Source organism: Crinia signifera, chromosome 19, assembly GCF_055691185.1.
Source record: "Crinia signifera chromosome 19, ASM5569118v1, whole genome shotgun sequence".
In the NCBI taxonomy this organism is placed as follows: domain Eukaryota; kingdom Metazoa; phylum Chordata; class Amphibia; order Anura; family Myobatrachidae; genus Crinia; species Crinia signifera.
Genome location: NC_139226.1, coordinates 63,511,844 through 63,537,661, shown reverse-complemented (window position 1 = coordinate 63,537,661; position 25,818 = coordinate 63,511,844). Strand labels below are relative to the sequence as shown.

The window sequence follows — 25,818 nt, the reverse complement described above, 5'->3', positions numbered from 1 at the left end:
CTGGGGTAGTCTATTCACAGGCGAAAGTGGGGAATCCCAACCCCCCCCCCCCCCCCTTCCCCCCTGTCGGCCCCGGGCCGGTCCTGTGGTAACCGGGACAGTATGGAATTCAGAATTCTGCTGAAGGGGCTTTGGTACATCATAAAATGCAGTAAAAACCCCTGTTTTTTACAGCATTTTTTGCTTTAGTACATTTCTACCTTTTATAACTGTATTCTGTGCATTTCCCATTACAAATTCTTATTTCCGGTGCATGTAAGAATGTATTGGAAGATACGAAAAAGAAAGTGTTAAATATTGTGTTTGTGTAAACATAAAGCAAAGAAACCATCAAAATGGCCGCAAATCAACCGCTCAGCGACACTTTAGGTAAACTATACATAATCACTGAGGGGGAGGGGAGATCTTTTTTTCACCTAGCACAGTCCTGTATCCATCGGAGCAATAAACTGTCATTCAAAGTAATAGATTGTTTGTAAAACCAATCACATTCATCAAAAACGAGGCGCCCTTTTCCGATTAGCTGGCAGTACAAACTATGGCGTGATTTTGGAGACAGGAAGAGGAGGGTGAAAACCGTGTCAGGAGGAGGGCGGATGTGGAAGTCGGACATTTTGTGGAGATGAGGAAGAGATGACCGAGGCTGGATTTCACATAAATTACTTTCTTTAAAGTAAAAAGGAAATTGAGTAAAAGTTATAGAAGACAATAACTGGGCGCCCGCACCGTGAGGTAATGCAGACTATACAGAAGCCGGGGAGACGGGTTCTGGGCATGATTTGTTATTCGGCCATGGTGTGGCGATCCCGATAACGCCGCCTCTCTTGCATAGGGTGGTGGTCACTGGTCTCACATGAGATCAATGTCCGTGTAGGGGAGCAGGCTGTGGCTTTTGAGAATTTGTGAGGTATACACGTCCTGGACCTGTAGTTCGTGCTTCACAGTACATGCTTGGCTACCTGACTGGTGTAGAAGGAATGTCGGATCACGAACTGCATTGCCTTCTAGCTGTGTTTCCTAGGGTTATTGTGCATGAATGTGAGCTACAGCATTTTGCCTGTGTCTGAGTCCTGTCTACTGTGTATCAGCATGCCGTACATGAATTATATATATCTTTGTTGTCTGACTAGTAGTTAACAGCCTGCAAAAATTACGTCACAACATAAAAATAATACCAGCGCCAATGGCTCTGCTCGCCCGGAGAATACCTGAATTTCTCAGTGTAGGCACCCTCTAATGGCGCATATGGCCCCCACCCCATACAAGTGAGGAGCATTGTAATTTAGGGTACACACCAGAACGATCTTTACTATGGTTACAAGATCTGTTGGAGCTCACGATCTGTACCCAGTTGAAGGGATATTTTACAAATCCTGACTGCAGTAGGTAGGATCTCCAAAACGACCAGCGGTGACGTGGATCGGAATCGGTTTGGCCAAAAACATGCCCAACTTAAATTCAATTGGACGAAATTTATGGTATTGAGGCCAAATCATTGTGGTGTGTACCCAGCATTTACCTTTTATTAGAATATTTAAGATCTTTGCCCCCCTATTTTATTTACAGTTTGTTATATAGCACAGCAGATTCCATTGCGCTTTACAATTGTAGACAGTAATAAAATAAACTGGGTAACAACAGACAGACTTGGCGCTGCTGCTGCACAATATTTTTTATTTATTTACAGTTTCTTATATAGCGCAGCATATTCCATTGCGCTTTCCAATTGGAAACAATAGTGGTTAAACAAACTGGGTAGATACAAACTGACATGGAGGTAAGAGGGCCTCTGCCTGTCTATAAGAAGGTGCAATCACCCTGTTCTACACATGTACAGAGAATGGCTCCTACGCAGGTTTTCAACTATTGGCAATCTGCGTGGCATCTGTAACGGCTTGTACTTCTGAATCAGGCCTGAGTCCTGTGCATTGTATCATCTGCTCCAGAAGGCAGTTTGCATAAGCAATGGAGCATGTATTTGGTCTGGGTTCTTTGCATTTCTCCTCTCAGCTGTCTGGGCAGCTCCAATCTGATCGTCAGCACCATATGTGCTTTTCTCAGAGTCTGCGCTCCCAGAGAAAGGACCCAGACTGCAGATCAGCTGTCTCTTTCCTCATGTGCTTTTTCTTCTCATACACCTAGATTTAGGTATCTGAAATACTGTTTTTGTAAATTTTCAGCATTTTGAAGAAAATGGTCAGCTGTAACTTGCTCCCATGTTACCATATTTTTGTTTCAACCAGCCAGATCGGACAATAAATGTTTAGGTATATGGCTAGCTTTTCTTAAACCATCTTTGATGGCACCAGAACCTGCATTTTTCTAACACCCTGATACTTTATGTACCCTGTACTTGTCCTCTATTGTATTCAACTGTAAGCATGCCCTCCAACATCTGAAGAGCAGAAATCGGTAAAAATTTAGAAAGGGTGCATGGTCACGCCCCCTTTCCTGTACTTTTAAATGGACAGTTGGAGACTCAGAAACCTGGTAGAAATTCTCTTTTTGGTCAGTACAGGCCATAAAAAAAGTGGTACTGTACTAGCCTAAGGTACAGTTGGACGGTATGCTTTAAGTCACTATCTTTGAAAACCCATGCAGTTCCTCTTCCCTGCCTGGGGTGTCACTGTCTGCTGTAGTGCTAGTAGCACAGTATAGTCTGTATATCAGCACTGATATGCAAACCAGACCTGTGCTAGAAACACCACAGCAGACAGCGACACCCCAGGCAGGGAACAGGAACTGCATGGGTTTTCAAAGATAGCAGGTGCTAGAATTAACACTATCACTATTTCCTGTGTTGCTTATTCATTTATTGTATCCCTTTTGGCACCATATAAATAAGATAATTACTCAGATGGCAATGCACACAGCACCGCCATCTGATCAATTATCTTATTTATATGGTGCTTATGGTAGTGCGCACCATGATCTGACCTTAAACCCCCAGTTTTTTCTATAGTACGCATATTTCATAGTACTTTAAACTTAGGGTTCTTCTCCTCTATTAAAGGATTTTATATACATTACTGGTCAAAAGTTTGAATAACCTTTCATTGTTTCATGTTCTAGTAAAGATTCTTTTTGTCTGTTTTCCATTTGTATTGAAGGTTGGTGAACCTTCACATTCGTACACCCTAGGCAGCGTTTCAGTACATTAGCGCAGTTGAAGTACAAACATCCCATTTCAAAAGTTTGAATAACCTTTCATTGTTTCATGTTCTAGTAAAATTCAAGTCCACTGTAATTGTATAAAGCGAATACCGCTTCTAAATTGTGTTGCCGGGTAAGACCTGGGGTTGAGATCTTGAGTCCGGAATGATCACATTAAACCCAGGTTGCCTATTATATACAGGAGGACCTGAATTTAACCCTCCTTATATCCCGGGTCAAATTGCAGGTAATAGTCTCAACCAGGGCTAACCTAATAGCCCTGATAAGCAAGCACAAGCCATGGGTTATCGAAGATATTCCCCTGAAAGTAGCCCAGTTTTCAGCGAAAACGGAGCTGTGACCTTGTGAACCTGTGTTTTCGGCCGAAGTGTGACTTCTTATCGGATGACCGAATAGGATAGCCCTAGCGGTGAAAAAGACTTGTATTGCACCATTTGAAGCGTTATTCACTTTGCCAAGATTTCAGTGAATGTGGGTTGAGTTGCCATTTCTCAGATTGTCAATTTTGGTTTGTCTACAAATAGGGCGCACATCAAGTCTTCTCCCAAACGTTGCAATGGCTGCTAATCCTGGAGAACAGCTGAATCCTGAATGGTAAGTTTAGGCCGATCATCGTTTTCATGTTTGTGTTAAAATTCAAGCAAGCAGTATGTAAATATGTACTAGGAGAGTAGAGGAAATGAATGTCTAATTTGCTATTCTGTGTGATTTACCATTATTTTGTATTACAAACTTCTCTTATGGCATATTGTAGCTTATTAAAAGGCGTTGTCTACCTTTCCTTTCTTCAATATGTCCTCTTATACCAGTGATAGCTAACCTTGACACCAGCTGTTGTTGAACTACACATCCCTGCATGCCCTGCTAGTGTTTTACTATTTGGCCATGCTAAAACTGATGCAAGGCATGTTGGGATGTGTAGTTCAACAACAGCTGGAGTGTCCAGGTTATCCATCACTGTCTTATACCCTGCTCACTGATTTAACAGGGAGTGTTTATATGTATTTATTTACTATTTAAGTGAACCGGGACTACACTGATGATTGCTATTGCAGTCACTAGATATGGGGACGCGGTACACTTGGACATGGTGGAAATTCGGGACAAAAAATTTGAAAAACTCATGGTTAGGGTTTTTCAGGTATCGACCCTATGACCCATAACTGAATGTGAAGGCAAACGGTAGGAGCGATAGATCGGTTGTTGGAGAGTTTTGGGTTCAAGGGCATTTTTATTTTATTTTTTAATATAAAGAATAGCAGCGACAAGGGCATGCTTGTAGGCATGGGGGGGTCATCACTGTCTCCAGATACTCTGGAAAAGTCGGTGTTGGTGAAGTGGATTGGTATTTAGGGAAAGGAGAAGGCAGGTTGTTGGGGGTCTGTTGGTATGAAGTCCGCTTTGGATGTGAAGTAGGTGGCAAAGTCAAGGGGAGATAAGGTGGGGGTGAGCACCTGAAAAGCTTTAACCCGGTAATTTGCTTATGGTGTGAATGGGGTATTAACAAGCATATCTTATCATTCTTATGACTTGCAGGAGTCAGCAATACAATCCCGGCAGAGATAATGGTTTAGAAGGGACGATGCATGAGAATCCAGAATGGGAGAAAGCACGCCAAGCTTTGGCGAGCATCAGTAAGGCCAATACTACAGCCGCCAGTAAAGAATCAAATGATGGCCAAGCTAATGCACAGGTAATGCCCTGATAAGTGTGACTAATCAAAGCAGCCTCTGTAAAATTACTTTTAGTATTGGGACAGGTACATACCCTTTTTTGGCAAAGTTTCAAAAACAATGTTCTCACAATAAAGGAATTTGCCTGCACTAATTTGTGTAAAGTTTGATATTTGCAAATTGATGCATACAGCTTGGTATGAAAGGCTGTTATATGTATCAACTTGTTTATCGTTGTTAATCAAATCCTGTCTCTAAAATCTATATTTTGAGTATACCTGTGATGTTCTTGTGAAAGTGTCTGACAATGTGATTTGTTCCCTAGCAGTATTCAGCATCACAGGGGGATGCGTCTATGCAGCAGCAGTATTTTCAGTGGTATTCACAGTATAATTATCCATATGCGTACAACTATTATTACCCAATGGTATGTATATATTTCATCTTTCCATTGCCAAGAAAATTGTAAAACTATTGTCTGTGTTTATGTAATTTTATTTTCCCTTGCATGTATTTGCAAATGGTATGGATAAATGTATATTGGGTAATTGAAGGGAGTTGATGAGTTGTGGGAAACATTAATTGAAATACATTTGTTTTCTCGTTCATCCACTAGGGGACACTGGAGACTGTATACACTGTAAAGATGGGTGGCTATTTGGAGCTGGCAATTAAAAGAAATCTTAACAGTGCACAGGCTACTCCTCCACCCCCCCCCCCTCCCCCTCCTCTATCCCACATCAGCCCCTAGTTTTTTCACTTGTGCCAAGTTTTTTTTTTTTTTTTAATCTTTGATTAACTTCCACTATATGCAGAGGAGACTGCCACAGGCTGAGAACCCTTTGCCACTTAGCAGAAAAGTGGGTCCAGGTTTACAGTAATGACCTCTGTCAGAGCTTATACAGTTAAGTTGGGGCATCACAGATGGTGTAATGGTTAGCATTACTGCCTCACAGCGATGAGGTCATGGGTTCAATACCCACAATGGCCCTAACTGTGCGGAGTTTGTATATTCTCCCCGTGTTTGCGTGGGTTTACTCCGGGTACTCCCGTTTTCTCCCACAATCCCAAAAATATACTGGTAGGTCAATTGGCTTCCAACAAAAATTAACCCTAGTATGTCTGTGTGCGCGTGTACATGTGGTAGGGAATATAGATTGTAAGCTCCACTGGGGCAGGGGCTGATGTGAATGTTCAACTATACTCTGTAAAGCGCTGCGTAATATGTGTACGCTATATAAGTAACTGTAAATAAATACGTTCCAGCCTAATTCATGCCCTGAGGTTTTCTGGAAGGGTGAGTAACAGCGTGGCCCCTGCTTTCTATAAAACACCCTCCCTCTTGTCAATTCTCCTCAGTACTCTTGCACAACTTCAGCTTAGACTTTGGAAGTTTCTGTTAAGGCCAGCCTTTATGAAGGGTCCTTCCGTCTGTCTTGTTTATTGCTTTTTTTGAGTCTGAATGCATGTACTCCATTTTGGATCTCTGTATCTGCCTTATCTATTTTCTTTCAACACCTATTGGTGCTCCTTTATGTAGTACAGACCTTCCCAAGGGGTATTCCGAGTGCAGCCACCATTTGTTCCGCCCATTGTTCCATAGGGCATAGAACCATTTTAGTTCTTAACTTTGTCCAGTCCTATTTCTTTGAACTGTTGGAAGAGGTGTACCTCAAGTTCTATCCTGGAATACAGTCCTCCTGTTAGCCCTGGCATCAGCTCGGCGAGTTTTGGAATTAAGCACTCCTATTTCAGGAAGTTAGGGCAGAGCTTCTGACGTATGCATCTTTCTTGCCTAAGGTTGTGTCTGCCTTCCAAATAGGGACCACAATAAGTTTGCTTGTTTTGAAGGAAGACTTCAGAGTGCCTTCTTCTTTAGTTGTAGTTCATGCTCTACCCAGTTTGATGCATTGTTCGTACAATGTTGGCCATTCAGGCCTAATTCAGCAATTCTCAGCAACCTCCTGCTTTTGTTTCACTGTATTAGATGTGTGCTGTGGGTATGTCCTGGGCTGCGATTTTTGTTGTGCGGCTACAAAGGCACCTATGCAAGAGTCCTATTCGTGGACTTCAGCTCAGCATTTAATACTATCGTTCTGCAGCCAAAACTCCTCTCCTTAGGAGTCCCAGGATCAATATGTTTATGGATAGTGTACTTTCTAACAGCAAGGGAACAGGTGGTCAAAGCCGGCGCCTTCTCGTCCAGCACACGAACAATCAGTACTGGAGCCCCCCAAGGATGCGTCCTCTCCCCTCTGCTCTTCTTTCTCTACACGAATGACTGCACCTCAGCTGAGCAGTCAGTGAAAATCATCAAATTCGCAGATGACACCACTATCATCGGCCTAATCAAGGATGGTGACGAGACCGCATGCAGTGGAGAAGCTGACACAGTGGTGCAGCAGCAACAACCTCGATCTAAACCCCACCAAAACAGTTGAGATGGTGGTCGACTACAGGAAAAAAACAAATGCACTAGCCCCACTAACAATAGCCAACGCAGTGGTGTCGCGGGTTGATTCCTTCAAATTCCTAGGGACAACCATGTCCAGTGACCTAAGATGGGGATTAAACATAACCACAAACATCAAAAAGGCCCAACAGAGCCTGTTCTTCCTGAGGAAACTCGGGAAATTCAACATCCCACAGGAGCTGCTGTGCGTATTCTACACCGCCATCGTGGAGTCTGTCTTATGTTCCTCGATTACAATCTGGTACGGTGGCGCAAGCGAGAACGACAAACAAAAACTGCAGAGGGTAGTGAAGACTGCGGAAAGGATCATAGGGACCGACCTCCCCCCGATAAGGGATCTGTTCTCATCCAGGGTAAGGAAACGGGCTGAGAAGATCGCAAACGAGAAGCTGCATCCTGGTCACAACCTGTTCGACATCCTACCATCCAGAAGACGGTTCAGGTCCATCCCCGTCAAAACGTCCAGATCCGCAAGAAGCTTCTTTCCGTTAGCCGTCCATCACCTGAACAATCCAATCAAAGCGAATGCAATCCCAATATCAACAGCCAAACAACGTGTCCCTACTTTATGACCTGACCACCATAGTCGTAGCTAGAAATTAAATGCTTGTAATGTCTTTATGTAATATATGTAATGTCTCCCTCCCCCCCTTTTCATCCCTGCTTGATGCTGCACTGTAATCCACAAAAAATTCCTAGTGTGCGCAAGCACACATGGCCAATAAAGTTGATTCTATTCTATTCTACATGGTCCACAGTGCTCACTTCTGCATGTTTTTACACATTTTATACTTTTGCTGTTTAGGCTTTGCGCTTTGGCAGTCTTGTTTTACAGGTTCCTCAGCGCTCTCCCACCTACTGGGGAAACTTTGGAACCCCTGTTGGATGAAAGAGATAATTGTATATTGGTACTTATGATAAATCTGATTCTACAAGGGGCACTAAACTCACCCAGCATTGCTTTCCTGTCTGCTGCTGTTCTAGTTTAGGTTTATTTGTTGGATCTTGTGTGTATGTCGTTTCTCTCCTTTTCCTCTGTTCCGTCTCAGTTCAGCTGAGTTTCTTAAATTGAGGGTTGGTGTAGGATAGAGAGGAAGGAGCCTGCATACGTTTGGATTTCATAAAGTGTCAGCTCCCATTCGCTATCCAGTCTATACCCATATGTGTCTACAGTCTCCAGTGTGCCTTGTGGAATCACACACTAACCTACATGCTGATAATGGTAGCAACTAATTTTATAAAAAAAAATTGTAACTTAGATCTGGGCTAACCACTTTTGTGAATCCTATATAATGGGTTCTAGCAGATACGAGCTGGACCCAGTGAATTAGCCATGCAATACACAGTAGTCCCTGGCATGATACCATGCACTACTTTTGGCTTTGCATAATACGGATTACTGATGTTATAATAAACGCACCCTGTGCAGCATTTTACTAGGAATTTCTTCCCTTCTACACAACTCTGCATTAGAATACCCAAAAAGCTAAAAACTTCTTGTGTTACACCCTGTGTTTTTTTCTGCTTTTATTTTTTGATGGCTGGGTGCTTTACCTGCTCTTAGATATTGCTTAGTTGGAAGTGATACACAAGGTATGCCAGTGTTTTGAGCTATTGCGACAGATTCCTACTTCAAACATTTTACCTTGCAGAAAATCCACTATGTAAGCCTACCATATTATTACATTTTTATTTATAAGGCGCCACAAGTGGTACGCAGCGCCGTACATATAGAACACTTAACAATACAGGATATACAAAACTAGACATAACAGTGACAGAAAAAAACACAAACAGAGCACAATTAACAAAGTACTGGCTATGAGCATAGGTCTTGAGACCTGCAGACAGGGAGCTTGTTGAGGGCTGTGCATTTAGAATGTGTTGGAGGTGGTGAAGTCCTTAGCTCACTGTTGTATGCTGATAGAAGTATGTTTGGGTGATATCAGAAGGTAGATGAGTGTCCTCCTGTCCTCTCCTGTTTATCTCTGGGATATCTCCAATATTCTTAATATTTCATCACAATTTACACTGCACACAACACGGCAAACAGCCGTTCAGATTAAATAGAAATGTCTCAGACCTGTGTCTGGCCCTTAATTGATAGCCCCACCAACAGCAAAAGGTTTGCTACAAAGTGTGAATAGGTAATGTCCAATACACCCCCCCCCCCCCCCCCCCCCCCCACTAATACAATATCCTTTTCTGCCCAAATACAGACTAAACAAATACAAATGTAAGTTATTCACTATGCAGGGATGTTAGGAGTATGAATCCAATTACCAGCAGGATGTGTTACAGCAGAAAAACAAATGTCACTATGCAGGGATGTTAGGAGTATGAATCCAATTACCTGTAGAGGACAGAAGGGAGTCAGATCAGAAGAAGGATCTTCGGGATATCTCCAATATTCTTATTAATATTTCCTCACACTTTACACTACACACTTAACAGACACTTAACGCACACAACAGAGCTTAACCTATGCAACATCAAAAATCTTGCGCAGAGCATGTTGCCACTTAATTGTCTAGGAAAGTAAAATTTTGCACAGCAACTGACTGTCCATTTTTAAATAGGTATTAATCCTTATTAAATGTGAATGGCACACTTTAAATTGGTTGCCTCAAGCAATGCCTCAAATGTATAACATGTACATTAGTGCGCCAATTTATAATATAACTCTGCGCAGTATATGCCATTCCATGACTAGTGTGGCAAATCAACGAGGGCACAGTGTCCCCCCAAACATGTGCAATCCTCACATGACCAGGTTGTTGCAGAGGCAGATAGAGGCTGTGGATTTGTTTGGATCCCAAAGTTGAAATACCAAAAACTGCAGATGGGGAGACAGACGCACATAGCTCTTGTCCTGAGATCAGCGTGATTCTCTGTAAGGGCGATAGGTGCGTTTTCTGGTCCACAAAACAGCCAGGGGCTCTGCCCTGCTAAAACCAGATATTTGGAACACCGTATGCAAACTTACTTTTTTTTCTTTGTTTAAATCTTTAGACTGTGCACAATAAACGCACACAATTTAACACCTTTATTTTGTATTCTTATCTCACTTTTCAATAGATTATTATTCTTTTTATCTGTTTTGCTTAACCTTGTTGTCCTCTTGCTGTATTTGAGACCTGTCCGATTACAACTAGATGAGTATAACAAAATTGGAATTTTGGTAAGATCCTGTAGTGTTGGGTATTAAACTAATTAAATCCTGCATTTGCAGAATATGTACGGTGGATATGGTAATCCTGGGCAGTATGGGATGTCTAACGGTTACCAAACACCTGCGTCACAAACCCAAGGAGTTTCCCAGCACCAGGGAAGTCTAAATCAGGTGTGTTAATGTCCTTTTATCCTACCGCGCATCTTTGCTTTTTGCATGAATAATGACCTGTATTTGTGTTTTACTCATGGTTTAATGCCTTAATTACGATTCTTATTTATCCTCTTGGATGACCCTGGTTCCTTGGTCTGCAGAGACTCCTTTGTTTAGATACTATACATACATAAATTTTGAGTTCTGTTCTGGCCAAAGAATGTAAACATACCCTCCTGTAGAGGCACATTTGGGATGTCCCCAAGGTACCAATGTCCTCCTAAGTGGATATATGATAAAACAGGATTTTACTTTTCTCTGAATCTATGGTGGCCCCAAGTCTTTGCACGCTATGGCAGTGGTCAGGGAACTCGGTCCTCATTACCCCACGCAGTGTTTTTTTTTTTTGCAGGTCTCTTCACAGAATCACAAGTGAAATAATTAACTCCACCTGCGGACCTTAATAATAATAATAATAATAATAATAATAATAATAATAATAATAAGCGTCTGATTAATTAGTACACATGTGCACCTGCTGGGTTACCAGCAAAATATGCACTGTGTGGGGTAATGAGGACCGAGTTCCCTGACCACTGTTTTATATTTAATTAGATTAAGAAATTTCATTCTCTGGTGTTTTCCCACACACACATGGTGAGGTAAGAGGCCTTGGCAGCGTTTTTTTATAGAATACATACGGATGGTAGTAATTGAAATGCCGGCGGTCAGAATACAACCCAACCTTAAGTTGCCCTGACCAACAATGCTGAAACATAATACCCCCGTTCCCAGCCTGAGGCTACAGAGCCCCGGTATACTTCCTTCGGGACACCGGAAGTTATGATTCTGATGCCTGCATCCTAATTGGCTGTATTCCGGCAACACTATAGTGAACGCTGGAAATGCTGAGCTCATCCCTTGATTTGCATATACATAAAAGATTCTGAGAACTATGGAAATACTGTTTGAGGTTTTCTTTTCTTTTTTTTATTCATCTTTTTATTTTAGTGTGGAGTGGGTGGTTTCTCATTTCTCCTTTTATTACACTCCAGGATGTATTTCACTTTTCTAGTTCTATTATAAAGTTCTAACAGGGCCTAATTCATTTTATAAGGAAATGCAATTACTAGGCTACGAAACCACTAACGTTGTAAAGTAAAGCTGAAACCATAGCAAATTCCTTTGCAATTGCGTGCACAAAAATTAGGAACATTCGGGGTTGTGTTGGTATATTCTCTGTAAAGCGCTGCAAAATGTTTGTGCTATATAAATCACTAGTGATAATATTATGGCTATGCAGTTGTGACTCAAACACTATGGGTGAGATTTAATGGGATGGAAGATTCAGAAAGTGAGAGATTTGGTGAGAAATCTCCAGGTTTTTTTAAAGCGGCAATCATTTACACTGCAAAATCACACTGGTTTAGCAGTGTAAATGATTGGCACCTTAAAAAAACTGGAACTTTCTTACCAATTCTCTCACTTTCTGAATTACTCATCCTATTAAATCTCACCCCATGTTTTTGCACGAATGACCTTGCAGCTGATGGCACATACACCTGCCCTGTGAATGGCAATAATGCACCTGCATATCCCCTGCGCAGTCTGGCAATCGCCACATTGAGTTATAGGAGACACAAATGGCACTGCTTAGAGTTAAAAATACATTTAAAAAATGAACACGGTATATAATGCAATTTACTTCCTTACTGTCATTTGGGAGGTTCAACCTGTATGGATGTAATATAGTACATATGTTTATTTTGGCAAAATGTCATTGTTTTTTAGCCTCCTGTTCCTGGCATGGAAGATGGGATACCTTATTCTAATGTTCAGTCACAAGTTTCTGCCCTGAACAACCAATCTGCATCACATCATGTCAGTCATAGTTTACCACAGTCCTGTCCACAAGGAGCATCTACAGGCAACCAAGCCTCACAGCAGCACTTATCCACAAATACCAGCAATTACAATCAGCATTCCTATAATGAAGGTCCCAAACCAAAGAAAGGACAACTGTGGAATCGAATGAAACGTAAGTTAAACATCTGCTGTTAGTGCAATATTAAATGCATTTAATGCTTTGCTTTATCCCAGCGGTTCTCAAACTGTGGGTCCCGACCTTCTCAGCATGGGTACGCGACTCCATGTTGCTGACTATCAGGCTGATGACTTTTCTCATTTCGGTCAATGATTCAAGGAGTCTGAAAAAGCTGTTCTGATACTTTAGAGACTCATTATTTTGTGCCTCCACAATGCTGTGATGACCACCTGCAGTAACTTGATGGTGTCCTGTAATTATATTTGTCTTATGGGGTCCCAGAGCAGAATAGTTTGAGGACCCTTGCTTTCTCTAAATGGGTGGCAGTGACACCATGGGATATAGTGGCTAAGGCAGGAGTTTAGAAATCTGACACAGGATGGAAATCCTCTCGCTCCTCTCGCCTGCCATCCAGTAGCTTCTCCCTCAGCAAATATTTGGTAATGATCATGGGGGGCAGGGCGCATTCAAAACTTCATAAAAAGGGCAGGCGCCCTGCGAAACGCGCTAAGTGGGAACATTAGTACCCACAACATCACATGTAATGCCAGTTGTTTCTAATCTTCGTGTGTTTATTGCAGTTTTCTTATGCTTCCCCACTTGTCTTTTACAGAGGCTCCTGGCTCTGGAGCCCTGAAGTTTAACATCCAGAAACGCCCTCTTGTAATGTCTAACCAGAGCTTTCCCTCAAATGAGCAACTTAACGACAATGCTGGTCTGCAAGGTCAGGCCGGCATGCATCACCATATGTTACAGCAGCAAGTGACGGAAAAGACACACGAGCACAGGTATTCTGCTGCTGAACTTTCTGCTTTGTGTAGTATTTATTTTACTGGCAGAATGTTGAAACACCCAAAATATCTATGTGTATTGTGGGCACTTACCGCGTTTTTTACATTTCTTTCCATATTTTTATTCAATTTTTGCTTTTTACCTAAGCAGCAATCCTTCCACAAAGCCAGAGGACTGGCCTCAAGCTATGAAAGAGTATGTCCAGCGTTGCTTTACTGCATGTGAAACCGAGGAAGACAAAGATCGGACTGAGAAACTGCTCAAAGAAGTCTTGCAAGCCAGATTACAGGATGGATCTGCCTACACCATAGACTGGAGTAGAGAGCCACTGCCTGGGTACATTTCAATCACCTTTAACTTGGTTCACAATATTCAGTCACATTGTTTAAATATTCTTTTTCTGATAACTGGTAATAGGGTTTGTAAAACAAAACGGCTGTAACATTAGGTTAAGCATTTAACAGATGCCTTTATGATCTTTTGATTATTTAAAGCCATTATCAAAAATAGGTTTGTTTTTTTCCTGTGGGGGCCAATGTGTTTTGCCCTGTGGGGATCTCATGGTGTGCCTTGGCAATTTTAAAATCTTATTTAGTGTGCCACAAGGTAAAAAGGTTGAAAATCACTGTTCTAGAAGATAATAGGATCTGATTGGTTGTCCATAGTAACATCCCATGTGAAATAAAATTCTCATCTTATCAATTTCCACCAAAATGACAGCAAAGGGATCAGGAAAGGGAGCGCAAAAACCTGTTTTGTTAAAGAATTAAGATTAGGGGTTTTTTTGGCTCACTGTCTCCAGTTTGTGCAGGATAGTTTGTTCAATGTTTTTTAAAGAGATTCCAGAAGAGCATGGCACTCTTTCAGGATTGTGTAGGTTGTGTTAAGTTGACCATACATCAGGAAGACCAACATCAGACAGAATCGAGTCATCTTAACGATTTCCCTGCAGCTTCACACACCCATGATAGATGTTGTGTGTAATTTCACATAAGATCTATTGTAACATCTGCAATTCCCAGCATACTGATGATTAGCGGCATCTTCAGGTCTTGCGTGCAGCACATACGATCTGAGGATCCACATTGTGACCCACGTGTCCGCATCGTACAGAGAAACCTCACAATTTGCACACAATGCATCGCACGACCCGTCAAAATCATGCATTTGGGATGGAATATCGTGCTGATGTATTGCCAGTTTAAGTCCCTTGGGACTTGGATATATTGTTTGCTGCATTATGGCAATATTTCCTTAAAGTACTGGATACAGTGATGGTTTTCTCCTGTATAATGCCTGATTTTAGGATTTAGCCTTTCTTAATCTTACCATTCATTAGAACGACCACGATCTGAGTAACGATTTTCCTTGAACTCCCCGGCAGCTTCCAGACACATGATAGATCGTATATGTGTAACTGACATAAGACTACCAGCTTACTGATTGTTCGTAGCATTTTCAGACCATGTGCAGTACTCAAGATTATACGATCCATCTCTCGACCCACGGCACCATGCGTTTGGGCCTGAAATTGTTCTCCTGGTATGGTCATCTTAAATTATGTCAATCCCTTTTTGTTTTCTGTGGGGTTTTTTCTATTCCTAATGAAGCATGTTTTTTTATTTTTTTTTACATCACGTTTTAATTTTCTAAATTTTAGTAAGGAAAGTGTAAAGGAAAGTCCAAAGAAAAAGCGCTGGGAAGCAACTACCTTGCAGTCTACCCGTGGAAGCACCATAACTGTGACACAGTCAACACGTGGTGGTGGCAGCAATAGTGGCAACAGTACCCTAAGAGGCCGTGGCAGCAGCTTTCCAACACGGTTTGGAAACAGGAATGTTTTTATGCAAGAATCCAGCTCCTCTTCAAGCACAGGTTCTAGGTCGAGATCTAGGTCATCTTCGCCTCACAAAAGATATCACCGTAGGTAAGAAATGTGCTTCCGTGTCTTGTTAGGAAATAAGTCAAGCATATTTATTCTACCTCCATGTCGGTTTATATCTACCCAGTTTGTTTAATCACTGTTTCCATTTGTAAAGCGCAACGGAATATGCTGAGCTATATAAGAAACTGTAAATAAATATTTAGAAGTATTATAAAATATTATTTTTTTTCCAGTAATTCTCATTCAGACTCTGAGAGCAGCTCAAAATCTGGAAATGAAAGTCGAGCAGGTGGCCGCAGAAACTTTCAGAAGGGACGTGGTCGGGGAGGACACGTGGATCGTGGTCGTGGACGGAATCAGAGAGGCAGAAAGTGAGCAGTGCTTTTTATTCTGTAATATAGCAGCTATGACCTTCATTACGTGATTGTTAAGCTGGGTGGACACATCCATGTGTACCCATTAACAACTTCCACAGTGGGGTACTAACATTGGCAAGTATATACATAACTGCTGATCCTGGCCATGACAAGTGAACACATGGGGAGGGGGAGCTGGGGCTATGCCTCATTTTGCAGCATGGCAGCACTATCCTCCTTTGTCCCTCTACAGATGACAGATGATGCTGCTGGCGACGTGCGGTAGCTCTCAGTGAAGTTGTGCATACACCGTAGACAGCCTTTTCAGTTTTGACACTTGTCCCATAGGAGTCGGCATAATTCTTTAAAATATGGCCCAATGTGTACCCAGCTTTGCTGAATTAACGGCGCTTTAAAACCTGACCAATCAGAAGTTTTAGTGGCCTGTTTCCTCCTCTTCTGATTAAATCTTCCTGGGTATCCTGCCCCTAATGGAACTAAAGAAGTATTTTATGGTCAGTATGAAAATCCCATTTGTACGCAAAATGAGAAGTGTGAAAACTTTTTACACCTATTTCGGGGACCTAAACTTCATGGTCAAGGCTTGGAATAGTCTTGTGGCAAGTACTTATGAAATTGCTAAGTGCACAGTTTTATCTATTGTTAAAGCCAGTATATATTTTACATATAGCAAGTGGTCCTAAATGGAATCCCTGGTGGCTTGCCATTAGAGATTTTTTTTTTTTTGGCTTTCACAGTGCGGGCAAGTTTGTGTGCCAGATAACTGCCCGATATTTGGGATTCCGACTGACAAGGGTTATTTTCCCTTGTGAGGGTACACACCCACCATTAAGGGAGAATAGATCCTGTGGCAAGCAGAGCGAGCCACCGAGCCCGTATCGTGGTGAGTGCAGCGAGCCCACAAGGGGCTTCATTGTGCTCTCCCCCCTGTTGGAGTACCAGACAGAATCCAGACTGTCAGCACAACATACCACACCTGGCAAGCTAACCCTGCTAGCACTAACGAAAATAAAGTCTAAAGTCAGATACGCTTACTGCATCTCATTGTCTTAAAACAGTAATTGTAAATTGTCTTGTCAAACGTGCAATAGATTGAGTTTGACGCCTAAAGCAAATCTTTCTACGTGTTATGATTTTTAGAAATGAACATAATTTTAACAAACGGAACCGCAAGAAGAATTTGCCGATGGACTTTGAGGACCCTGAAAAAGATTTTAAGAAGGAAAAGCGAGCAGCACGCTTCCAACATGGCCACAGTCCCAAAAAATTTCGCGTGGAGCCTCTAGTATTGCAGATAAATAACCTGGAGCCTGGCGAATCTGAAAGTCTGGACTGGAATGAACTCAAAATTGTGGGAACATCTCAAGACATTACCAAACATTACTTACGTTTGACTTGTGCTCCTGACCCTTCAACTGTTAGATCAGTTCCAGTAAGATTCTGTTCTTTATCTACAAAATATTGTTTTCCTTTTCTCTAACTAGAGGTGCAATGTCAGTAACTGTATTGCAATCGGATACTCTGACAAGCGTTTTATCCTGTAAATGTTTGTACAAATTAATGTTCGCTATTCTCTTCTCCTAATTTTGTGATTTATACAGCACAAAATTCCTTCTCAATTCGTAATCTATATAAAATCATCCTGAACAGAAACATTGGAAGATAGGCACTGTAAGATTGTGTGATGTCATATATTCTAGAATTTGGGTTAAATACAGTTAGTTTTTCCCATCTCGGGCCGTAGTACTTACAGAAATAGTTTGTGACTATCTAAAGACGGTGTAAGAAAAAACACATCTATTAGTGTCTTCTGTAATCCTTGCTTTTTTTCACAGGTTTTGCGAAAATCTTTAACAATGGTAAAGGCGCATTTTAAAGAAAAGCAAGATTATGCGTTTGCTTGTGAGCAGTTGAAATCAATCCGACAAGACTTAACGGTATGAACAGCTACAAAATCAACTTGCGGTCAACCTTTATTGTGACCTATATATAATTCCAGCACTGACTAAATATTTTCCATATTTTTAAAATCAATCTAGGTTCAGGGCATTCGCACAGAGTTCACCGTAGAAGTATATGAGACTCATGCACGGATAGCGCTGGAAAAGGTATGTTTCTGCACCTTCAGTTTTTCTTTTGGGGGGGGGGGGGGGGGGGTGGTAACTGTTTCCCAAGAAAGGTTAAAATACTGTTTCATTTATTCGGGAGGGGGAAAGGTTGTGGCAGGTGATCAAAAATCTCTTGGAGCCAAGCAATGTTGGTTTAATTCTCCATACTTTGGTAACATCGGTCCTTTCCGTTTTCATGAATGCCAAGTTTGCTTGCAATTGATGTATTTTTCATTTTGTTGTATGTAGGGAGACCATGAGGAATTCAACCAGTGTCAGGCCCAGCTGAAGTCTTTATATGCTGAAAATCTTCATGGAAATGTTGGGGAGTTTACAGCCTATCGTATTTTGTATTATATCTTCACAAAAAACTCTGGTGGTAAGAAGACCTTGTGGTGTAGACTTCAGCTAAAACTTTGTGCTTAGTTTGTCTTTTAACCTGTCGTCTTCTCTTTTTTTTTTTTCTTTTTTTTTTTTTTTACAGATCTCACTACAGAACTGGCATACTTGACCAAAGAGTTAAAGGAGGACTCTTGTGTTTCACATGCCCTCGCTCTTCGGAGTGCCTGGGCACTGTCAAATTATCATCGGTTCTTCAAGCATTATAGAGAAGCACCACGCATGTCTGGGTATCTCATCGACAAGTTTGCAGAAAGGGAGAGGAAGGAAGCCCTTAAGGCCATGATTAAAAGGTAGCAGTGATGAGGCAGGAACATGTGTTATAGACTGACTTCCAGACCACATCACCATTCATGATTGTACTGCGATCTATAGTGTCCAAGGGGTAATCCATATATACCTTTGCAGCAAATGGGTGTATAAACAAATGGTAGGATTTCAGATAACAAAGGGAACAAGAACCTGCATATACTGAAGAGGTCATACAAATGTATTGACCAGTAGTTACTTTTAACGAATGTATCTTAATATAAAAGATAGATTAGCTGTAAAAACAAAACATACTGTAAGTGTTCTCTCCCCCCACCCATGCTGAAGGTAAGTGCAACAAAACAGAAGTGATTTATCAAATCCAATTGTTTGTTACTGTTTTGAGATAGCAGAAATGGTAATGTATGTCGGATATGGTTTTAACATGATTAGCTTGTTTATTATACCATACTGTAGTGTTCATTCTAGCACCCGCCTTCTTTGAAAAACCATGCAGGTCCTCTTCCCTGCCTGGGGTGTCGCTGTCTGCTGTAGTGCTTCTAGCAGTGTGATCTGTATATCGGCACTGATATGCAAACCAGGGATTCAATATTGAATCCCGGCGGTCGGGATCCCGGCGTTCAGAATCCCGACGCCGGAATCCCGACCGCCGAAATCCCGACAAGGGGGGGGACGTGGATCGCCCCCCCTTGCGGGCTCGCTGCGCTCGCCACGCAGCGGGCCCGGTGCCTCGCTACGCTCGGCACACTAATTTATTCTCCCTCCAGGGGTGTCGTGGACACCCCCGAAGGGAGAAAGTGTCGGGATTTCGGAGGTCGGGATTCCGGCGTCGGGATTCTGAACGCCGGGATCTTAACTGCATCCCGCAAACCAGACCTGTGCAAGAAACACCACAGCAGACAGCGACACCCCAGGCAGGGAACAGGAACTGCATGGTTTTTTCAAAGATGGCGGGTGCTAGAATGAACACTACTTTGGTTAGAATACTAAAGTGCACCTTAGTTTGTTTGTGACTATTGAGTATTTGGTTTACATTTTCCCACATTCTAAAGTGCATGATGTTTGCAGTGCCAAACCTACTCAGATTACATACCAAAACAATACTAAATGAATGCTGGTCAGTCTACTTATAGTTTGGGATGGTTTGTTTTTTAGGTGATCAAAACTGTAAACTATACATAACCTAGATATCGTACACAGCAGTGAAGTGGGTAGTATACCCATATTATACAAATCTAAAGTTTAGGCACCACCAACACCTCCCACTGAGTTACATTTACAGAGGATTTTTCTTTTCATATTAAAAGCTCTAGAACGGTTTCTTAAATATTAGGGTGCACTGTCTAGTAGTTGGTGTGGGGTTTGTCAATCCCCTAAAGCCTGGAAAATAAAAGCATAAACCAGCGTATATAGAAAATGACTATAATAGGATGGTTGGCAATGTAACAAATATTTTATTTTAAGTATAGGCCACAATAAATATATAATTAAATAGAGCTTTTAGATCCTGCACATGATATCCAAATCGCTTCAGTGAAAACTCAAAGGAGTAAATTGGCAGGCATGATGGGTTGGGATAATTTGGTCGACATGGGTCTAGATCAACATGGCATTAGGTCGACATGGTATAGGTCGACAGTCAAAATGTCGGCATGGGGTTTTCCACTGTTTTTGACTCGCTGCACTCGCCATGCTTCGAGCATGGTGCCTTGCTAAGCTCTGCACATGATTTTATACTCCCACCACGCCCTAGTGGATGGTAGGGAATGAAATACCATCTGTCTGCACATGTCGTGTCAACATGGACACCGAAATGTAGCACCACGTCCCCTTGCATGACTTGCTACGCTTGCCTTGCTTCTGGCATGGTATTTTATTCTCCCAACACAGTTTTGTATCGCCTAAGCCGGCCATGAATTCAACAATCCATGGCTTTGTGACCACACAGATATGACTTTAAAAAAGTCAGATCTGACTGCCTTCAATGCAGTCTTTAACGATGGCATTGAATAGGTGAGTGCTGATATTTCCCCTGTCGGGAAATATTGGCACCGATTGACTTTTGACTATGCTGAGAGTTTAACGGTGACTATCCATCCAATGATGACAACACCTTTTGTGATAATAGGTGTTAAGCTGGCCATACATCTACAGATCGATTGTCAGATTGGGCTGGTTGGAACAAAATCCTGGTAATTGATGAGGGTAATGATTGTTGACCATTTGCTTTGAAATGCTGGAAAACTGCCAAAAACTGTCATTCAGATATTACCAGGTTTTTGTTCCACCCAGTCCAATCTGACAATCGATCTGTAGATGTATTGCCACCTTAATGTTACAAACCATTCTATTATGTCATTTGTATTGGTGCTGGTATATATTTTTATTTATAGAAAGTTTGTCTTCAGGTAAGGGATATTTTGCCATATGTATCAAGCTTTAAAAAGTGAAAACGTGGAGAGTGATAAAAAACCAGCCAATCTGCTACTAAATGTCATATCGCAGACTGGGTTTGAAAAATGACAGGTAGCAGCTGATTGGCCACTTTATCACTTTTTGAAGCTTGATACATCTGGCTATCAATATCTGTTCCAGAATTATTTATTTCATTGCTGGGGTTTAGGGGTTGATTAAGGGCACTAAATATGCCTTTTAAGGGTTTATTGTGTAAAACAGGGATGGGGAACCTTTATCCCGTCAGATGTTGTTGAACCACACATCCCATCATGCCCTGCTACAGTTTTGGGATTTGGCCATGCTAAAACTGTTGCAAAGCATGCTAGAATGTGTAGTTCAACAGCAGCTGGAGGGCTGAATCCCCATCCCTGGTGTAAAATATCAAATATATTTGGATAAATACCACAACTATATTTCTACTACTAATATCATACACGGTTTATCATACACAGTTGATACATATCAGTTATTTTAAATGAACCATCGTAATGTCACTAAAACCTGCACTATTGGAGTGCCTTAAGGACCAAGTTTGGCAAAGTCTGGTTTATACCTAGAAACCAACAGAGTATAGCTACTGAAATGGTACTATTAAAACCAAGCTGTTCGTTTAATTACCATCACATAGGGGGGTATGCAATCCAGGATCACGGCTGAAGATCCCCGCCGACAGCCATGATCCTGGTCTGTTTGCGGTCTGATCGACTGCAGAATGATAGATGGGATTCAATATTCTGCCTGCCGCTCGGCGCAAAGGGGGAGTGGCCGCGAAACCGGCCGTGGATTGTCGATCTGCGGCCAGGAATGCAACAATCCACGGGCATTATCGGCAGAATACGCCCAACAGCTTCTTAAGTTAAGCCCGTTCTAAAGACAGCATTGAATAAGGAGCCGCTGCTATTTCCCATGTCTGAAATAGCGGCAGCAGATTACATGCCCCCCATAGTCTGCTGTAATTCTGCATGCTAAGAACTCAAACCGAATATGTAAAAGTAATGCTGCCTGGCGAAGTGTGCTTCATGATGCAAGCTATGTCTGAGTGAGATGAGCTTAGTAACAGAATGCGCATGTTATGTGGGTAGACCTCTAGTTGCTACTTGAGACTATTTCATTTTTTGGTTTTGTGAGTTCTAGGAATTATTCTAGACAGCAGGTGGTCTTTAGAGGTACTTTTTTTTTTTTTTTTTACTATTTATTCGAATTTAAAGCTCAATTTAGAGAACCCATAACTTCTTATAAAAAGATATATTCTTCGTAGCATACGAGAGGTTTTCTATCTTGGTACCAAAGAACCTTCTTTTTTGTTTTTGGTGACCACATTACTATGTCATTTTTCATGTTTTTAGATTTTAAATACATTATAGGAACGTGCACCTTGTAATGACCTTGCCATATTCTAATAATCTGTTCCACTTTCTTTTCCCAACAAATGATGTCTTCATCTCCTCATTTGAGAACCAGGAATTTAGTTATCTATGTATTTTTGAATGATATATTAACATACTCTTGTGAGGAGATGCTGAAATGCCACACTCTTGGGGAGGGACAAACTCCTCCTGCACCACCACCACTTTTCAGTGTTGATGTGTTTTCTGTTTGTCTGGGCATGCACAAGATCTCACAACTATCATGAGATCTCCTGTGGATCCCAAAACCACCAGCCAGTGAGGGAGCTGTCCCTGCTATAGTCAATGGCTGTCGAAATCAGAATGGTCATTCCTATTGACCAGTAATACATTGTTCGTCACATCATTGTGCTATCTTTTTCATTCATACATAGGGGAGAAGTGTCTCCCCATAACTCTACTTTAAGACCTCTACCCCAGTTGTTTGTTATTAAATATTTAAAGTAGCCTTCCCTATAAATGTTATATTGCAATTAATGGGTAAATGCCTTAGTTATCCTCCCATACTAGAATTTTTATTTTTTTTATGTAGCCTGCAATGATAGCTATGGTACATGACTGTATTATGAGTAGAAGTACTGTAGAATGTCCTAGTCCTGTGCACTGGACCCTGGACTTCCAACTGGATGCCTCTTTAGCCAAGAATTGGTTTGTTCGGTGTGCTGTCCCTACTATGGTGAATGGGCAACAACTCTTGCAGTTATCAGAAAACAGTCATTGCTACTGAGAATTTATAAATTTTCTGGCACTGATACCACTCCATAACCACACCCCACCCCCCCCCCACCCCCCCCCAAATTCATAACGTAACTTTAATACATCTACACCAGATGTTTAATATTTAAGTGGCAATCACTTAATGTTTTTTTTTTTTATATATATATATATATACACCCTTTGAGCACTGTAAAATATTAAGACCCCATACATGGCCTAATCGACCGCCTCCCATTCATTTGTATTTGTTTTTTGCAGCTGGCTCCCCTGCCCAGCTTTCCGCGAATACTGCCGCCCGGCTCCCTGAGCGTCCACTTGCCTCTGCTCCCCCGCCCGCTACTCTTTGTCCCATCCCCTACCTGGCTCCAGGCTGCACAGATTTTTCTTATGTGCAGCCCATCCGACCTCCAGTCTCCGATCTGATACGCATGGGACCCGAGAAAACACGAGACTTGGTCCAGTTTATCGTCCCGATCCGTCGGAATCGGGTCAAATCGGACCAAATCTTACTAGTGCACGGGGACCTTTACTTTTACATACTTCTCTGATCTATAATGAATCATTTCCCTTTTTTTTTTTTTTCTTCTTATGCAAAAGTGATAGATATGTGATGAAAAAAATAGTCTGTTTAAGTAAAAAAAATGGGATTGCTGCTTTAAATAGAACAGCATTTGCTTAGTTGTGTTAATATACCCCTATTTGTGGTTTTACTAAAGGTGGGTATGGTGTTCTGGGGTTTCTTTATTTACCAAATCCTAATTTTTTATTTCAGGTGGCTGAATGAAATGTAATTACGGTTCTAACTTTTCTTTTCTTTGCTCCTTTTCCCCCACTACTTTTTTTTTTTTTGTTCGATTTCTATAGTTATCGGCCGGTGCTCGCAGTTTCCTACATACAGTCAGAGTTGGCCTTCAAGAATGAGGAGGAGTGCCAGAGTTTCCTGGCTTCTCTGTCTCTTGTGTTTGCAGGGAACGACGACAGCAAGATTGACTGCAAGCAAAGCTTAGCGGTCTTGCCAAACTTCTAAGCCAGTCCCTCTTTTATAGCCTAATTAAGGAATGTGTTTTACAACACATGTTTAAAGCTCACACTGTGTGTGTATGCAAAAAGCCACACTTGTTTCCTAAGTGTTTGGAATCTAACACTTCAAGATCATAGCATATTGGTCGGCTATTGGTTTTTACCAGAATAGCATTCAAAGAGCCGTTACAGGTGTTGTAACTTTCTGTGCTCTGTTGGTAAAAAGTACCACATTTTGTATATATATATATTTATAGTGTTTTCACCATTGATTGGCTCTAAAGCTGCGACTCTATATAAGAAGACATTTTGTTCTATTAGCCACACGCGTATTAGGTACAAATGTTCTGGCTGAGGTGAAAGACAAGCACACGCGAATGTGTAAATATGGCTGCATATGTATTGTAGCTCTGTAGAAGACCTTTGTGTTCAAAGCACTTGTGGGACCATGAGCAGTGCAATAGAAGGGCTTTGGGTGGTCTTTACACCATTTAGATTTAATACTTAGTCAAAATATTCTCAAACTTCAGCTCAAATTAGCATTTATGTAAATAAGCTCTAATAGCTCTTCAATAAACTGTACATTTGTTAATAGGATTTCCTTTGAAGTGAACGAAAGGAGTTTTTTCTACTTGGATTTTTTATTTTAAATCTCTTGTAATAACTTGTAAATCCTGTTCTAATCAGAAACTAACAATGTCTCAGTTTCTTTCCTCTTTACTTCACTTGCACAAAGCCTCTGTCCGTATGCTGCACAGACATCCAACATACGCGGCTTCGGAGAGAAGGCCTCAAACACAGGAATATCAACTCAAAAGATTGGGAGACGTAAAGCAATCTTCATATGCTGCTGCAGTTTCTTGGCGGAAGAAAAATGACTTTATTTAAAGAACATTTTTAACAGAAAAGTCTGCAAATGAAGAAAAGTTCAAAAAGAGCCAATACAGATAAGTCCTCCCATATTCTGGAATTGCAAAAGTTCTGGAATCTTGCTACCTGAAACTTCAAAGCCTGTGAGAAGAATTTTTTTTTTATTTTTATAATTGTTAATTTACACAAAACCCCTCCCCCTGTCCCACCACCACCCTCTACTTTCTTTTTTATTTTTCTTAACCTTACTCTATTTTTTATTTTTTTTTCCACCTTTCCCATGTTTGCTGATTTAATTTGTGTCCTGTTTTTCAGCAGGTAAATATTGGGTAGTGTCTGAACCTTGCCTCCTTACATCTTATTTTCTTTTACTTCTACTCTCCTTTCCCCAGCTCTTCTGTATTTACTTTTCTTATTCATTTTTGCTCCCCCCACTCCATCATACACAGCCCTTCAGGTTATTTCATGTTGAAGTTGTATTTGTGTGACAATGAGCAGTTGTTTATCAGGTGCTCCTTTTTTTGCAGATCTTTGTGTTTGTTCTTTTCTCCCTTAATAAACTTGAGTTGCAAGTGTCTGATTTGTCCTTAATAAAATGGCAAAATATAGGCATATTGAAAAGCGGTATGTCCACACTTGTAATTATTATTAACCGTTTCTTATATAGCGCATACATATTCCGCAGCGCTTTACAGAGAGAATATTTGAACATTCAGTGAAGCTTATGATCTATATTCCCCTACCATGTGTACACACAGACATTCTGGGGTTAATTTTGTTGGAAGACAATTAACCTACCAGTATATTTTTGGATTGTGGGAGGAAACC

At 41.3% G+C, this 25,818-nt stretch overlaps 1 protein-coding gene across 4 annotated transcripts; it reads left to right on the top strand.

The window, feature by feature from the left end:
• The first annotated feature begins 574 nt into the window (after positions 1-574).
• On the top strand, positions 575-25,565 carry LENG8 (leukocyte receptor cluster member 8). Of its 4 annotated transcripts, none has more exons than XM_083162694.1 (16): positions 575-732; positions 3,699-3,768; positions 4,711-4,867; positions 5,176-5,274; positions 10,553-10,663; positions 12,437-12,683; positions 13,303-13,477; positions 13,632-13,817; positions 15,142-15,408; positions 15,600-15,737; positions 16,884-17,175; positions 17,579-17,680; positions 17,783-17,851; positions 18,101-18,230; positions 18,336-18,543; positions 23,965-25,565. In XM_083162694.1, exons 2-16 carry the CDS (start codon positions 3,731-3,733, stop codon positions 24,125-24,127), a joined length of 2,382 nt encoding a protein of 793 aa, XP_083018820.1. In that variant the 5' UTR covers positions 575-732; positions 3,699-3,730; the 3' UTR covers positions 24,128-25,565. The 4 variants fall into 4 exon arrangements, with proteins under 4 accessions (XP_083018820.1, XP_083018819.1, XP_083018818.1 ...); XM_083162693.1 differs by having other exon boundaries at positions 13,629-13,817; XM_083162692.1 differs by having other exon boundaries at positions 5,173-5,274.
• Positions 25,566-25,818: the final 253 nt, after the last annotated feature.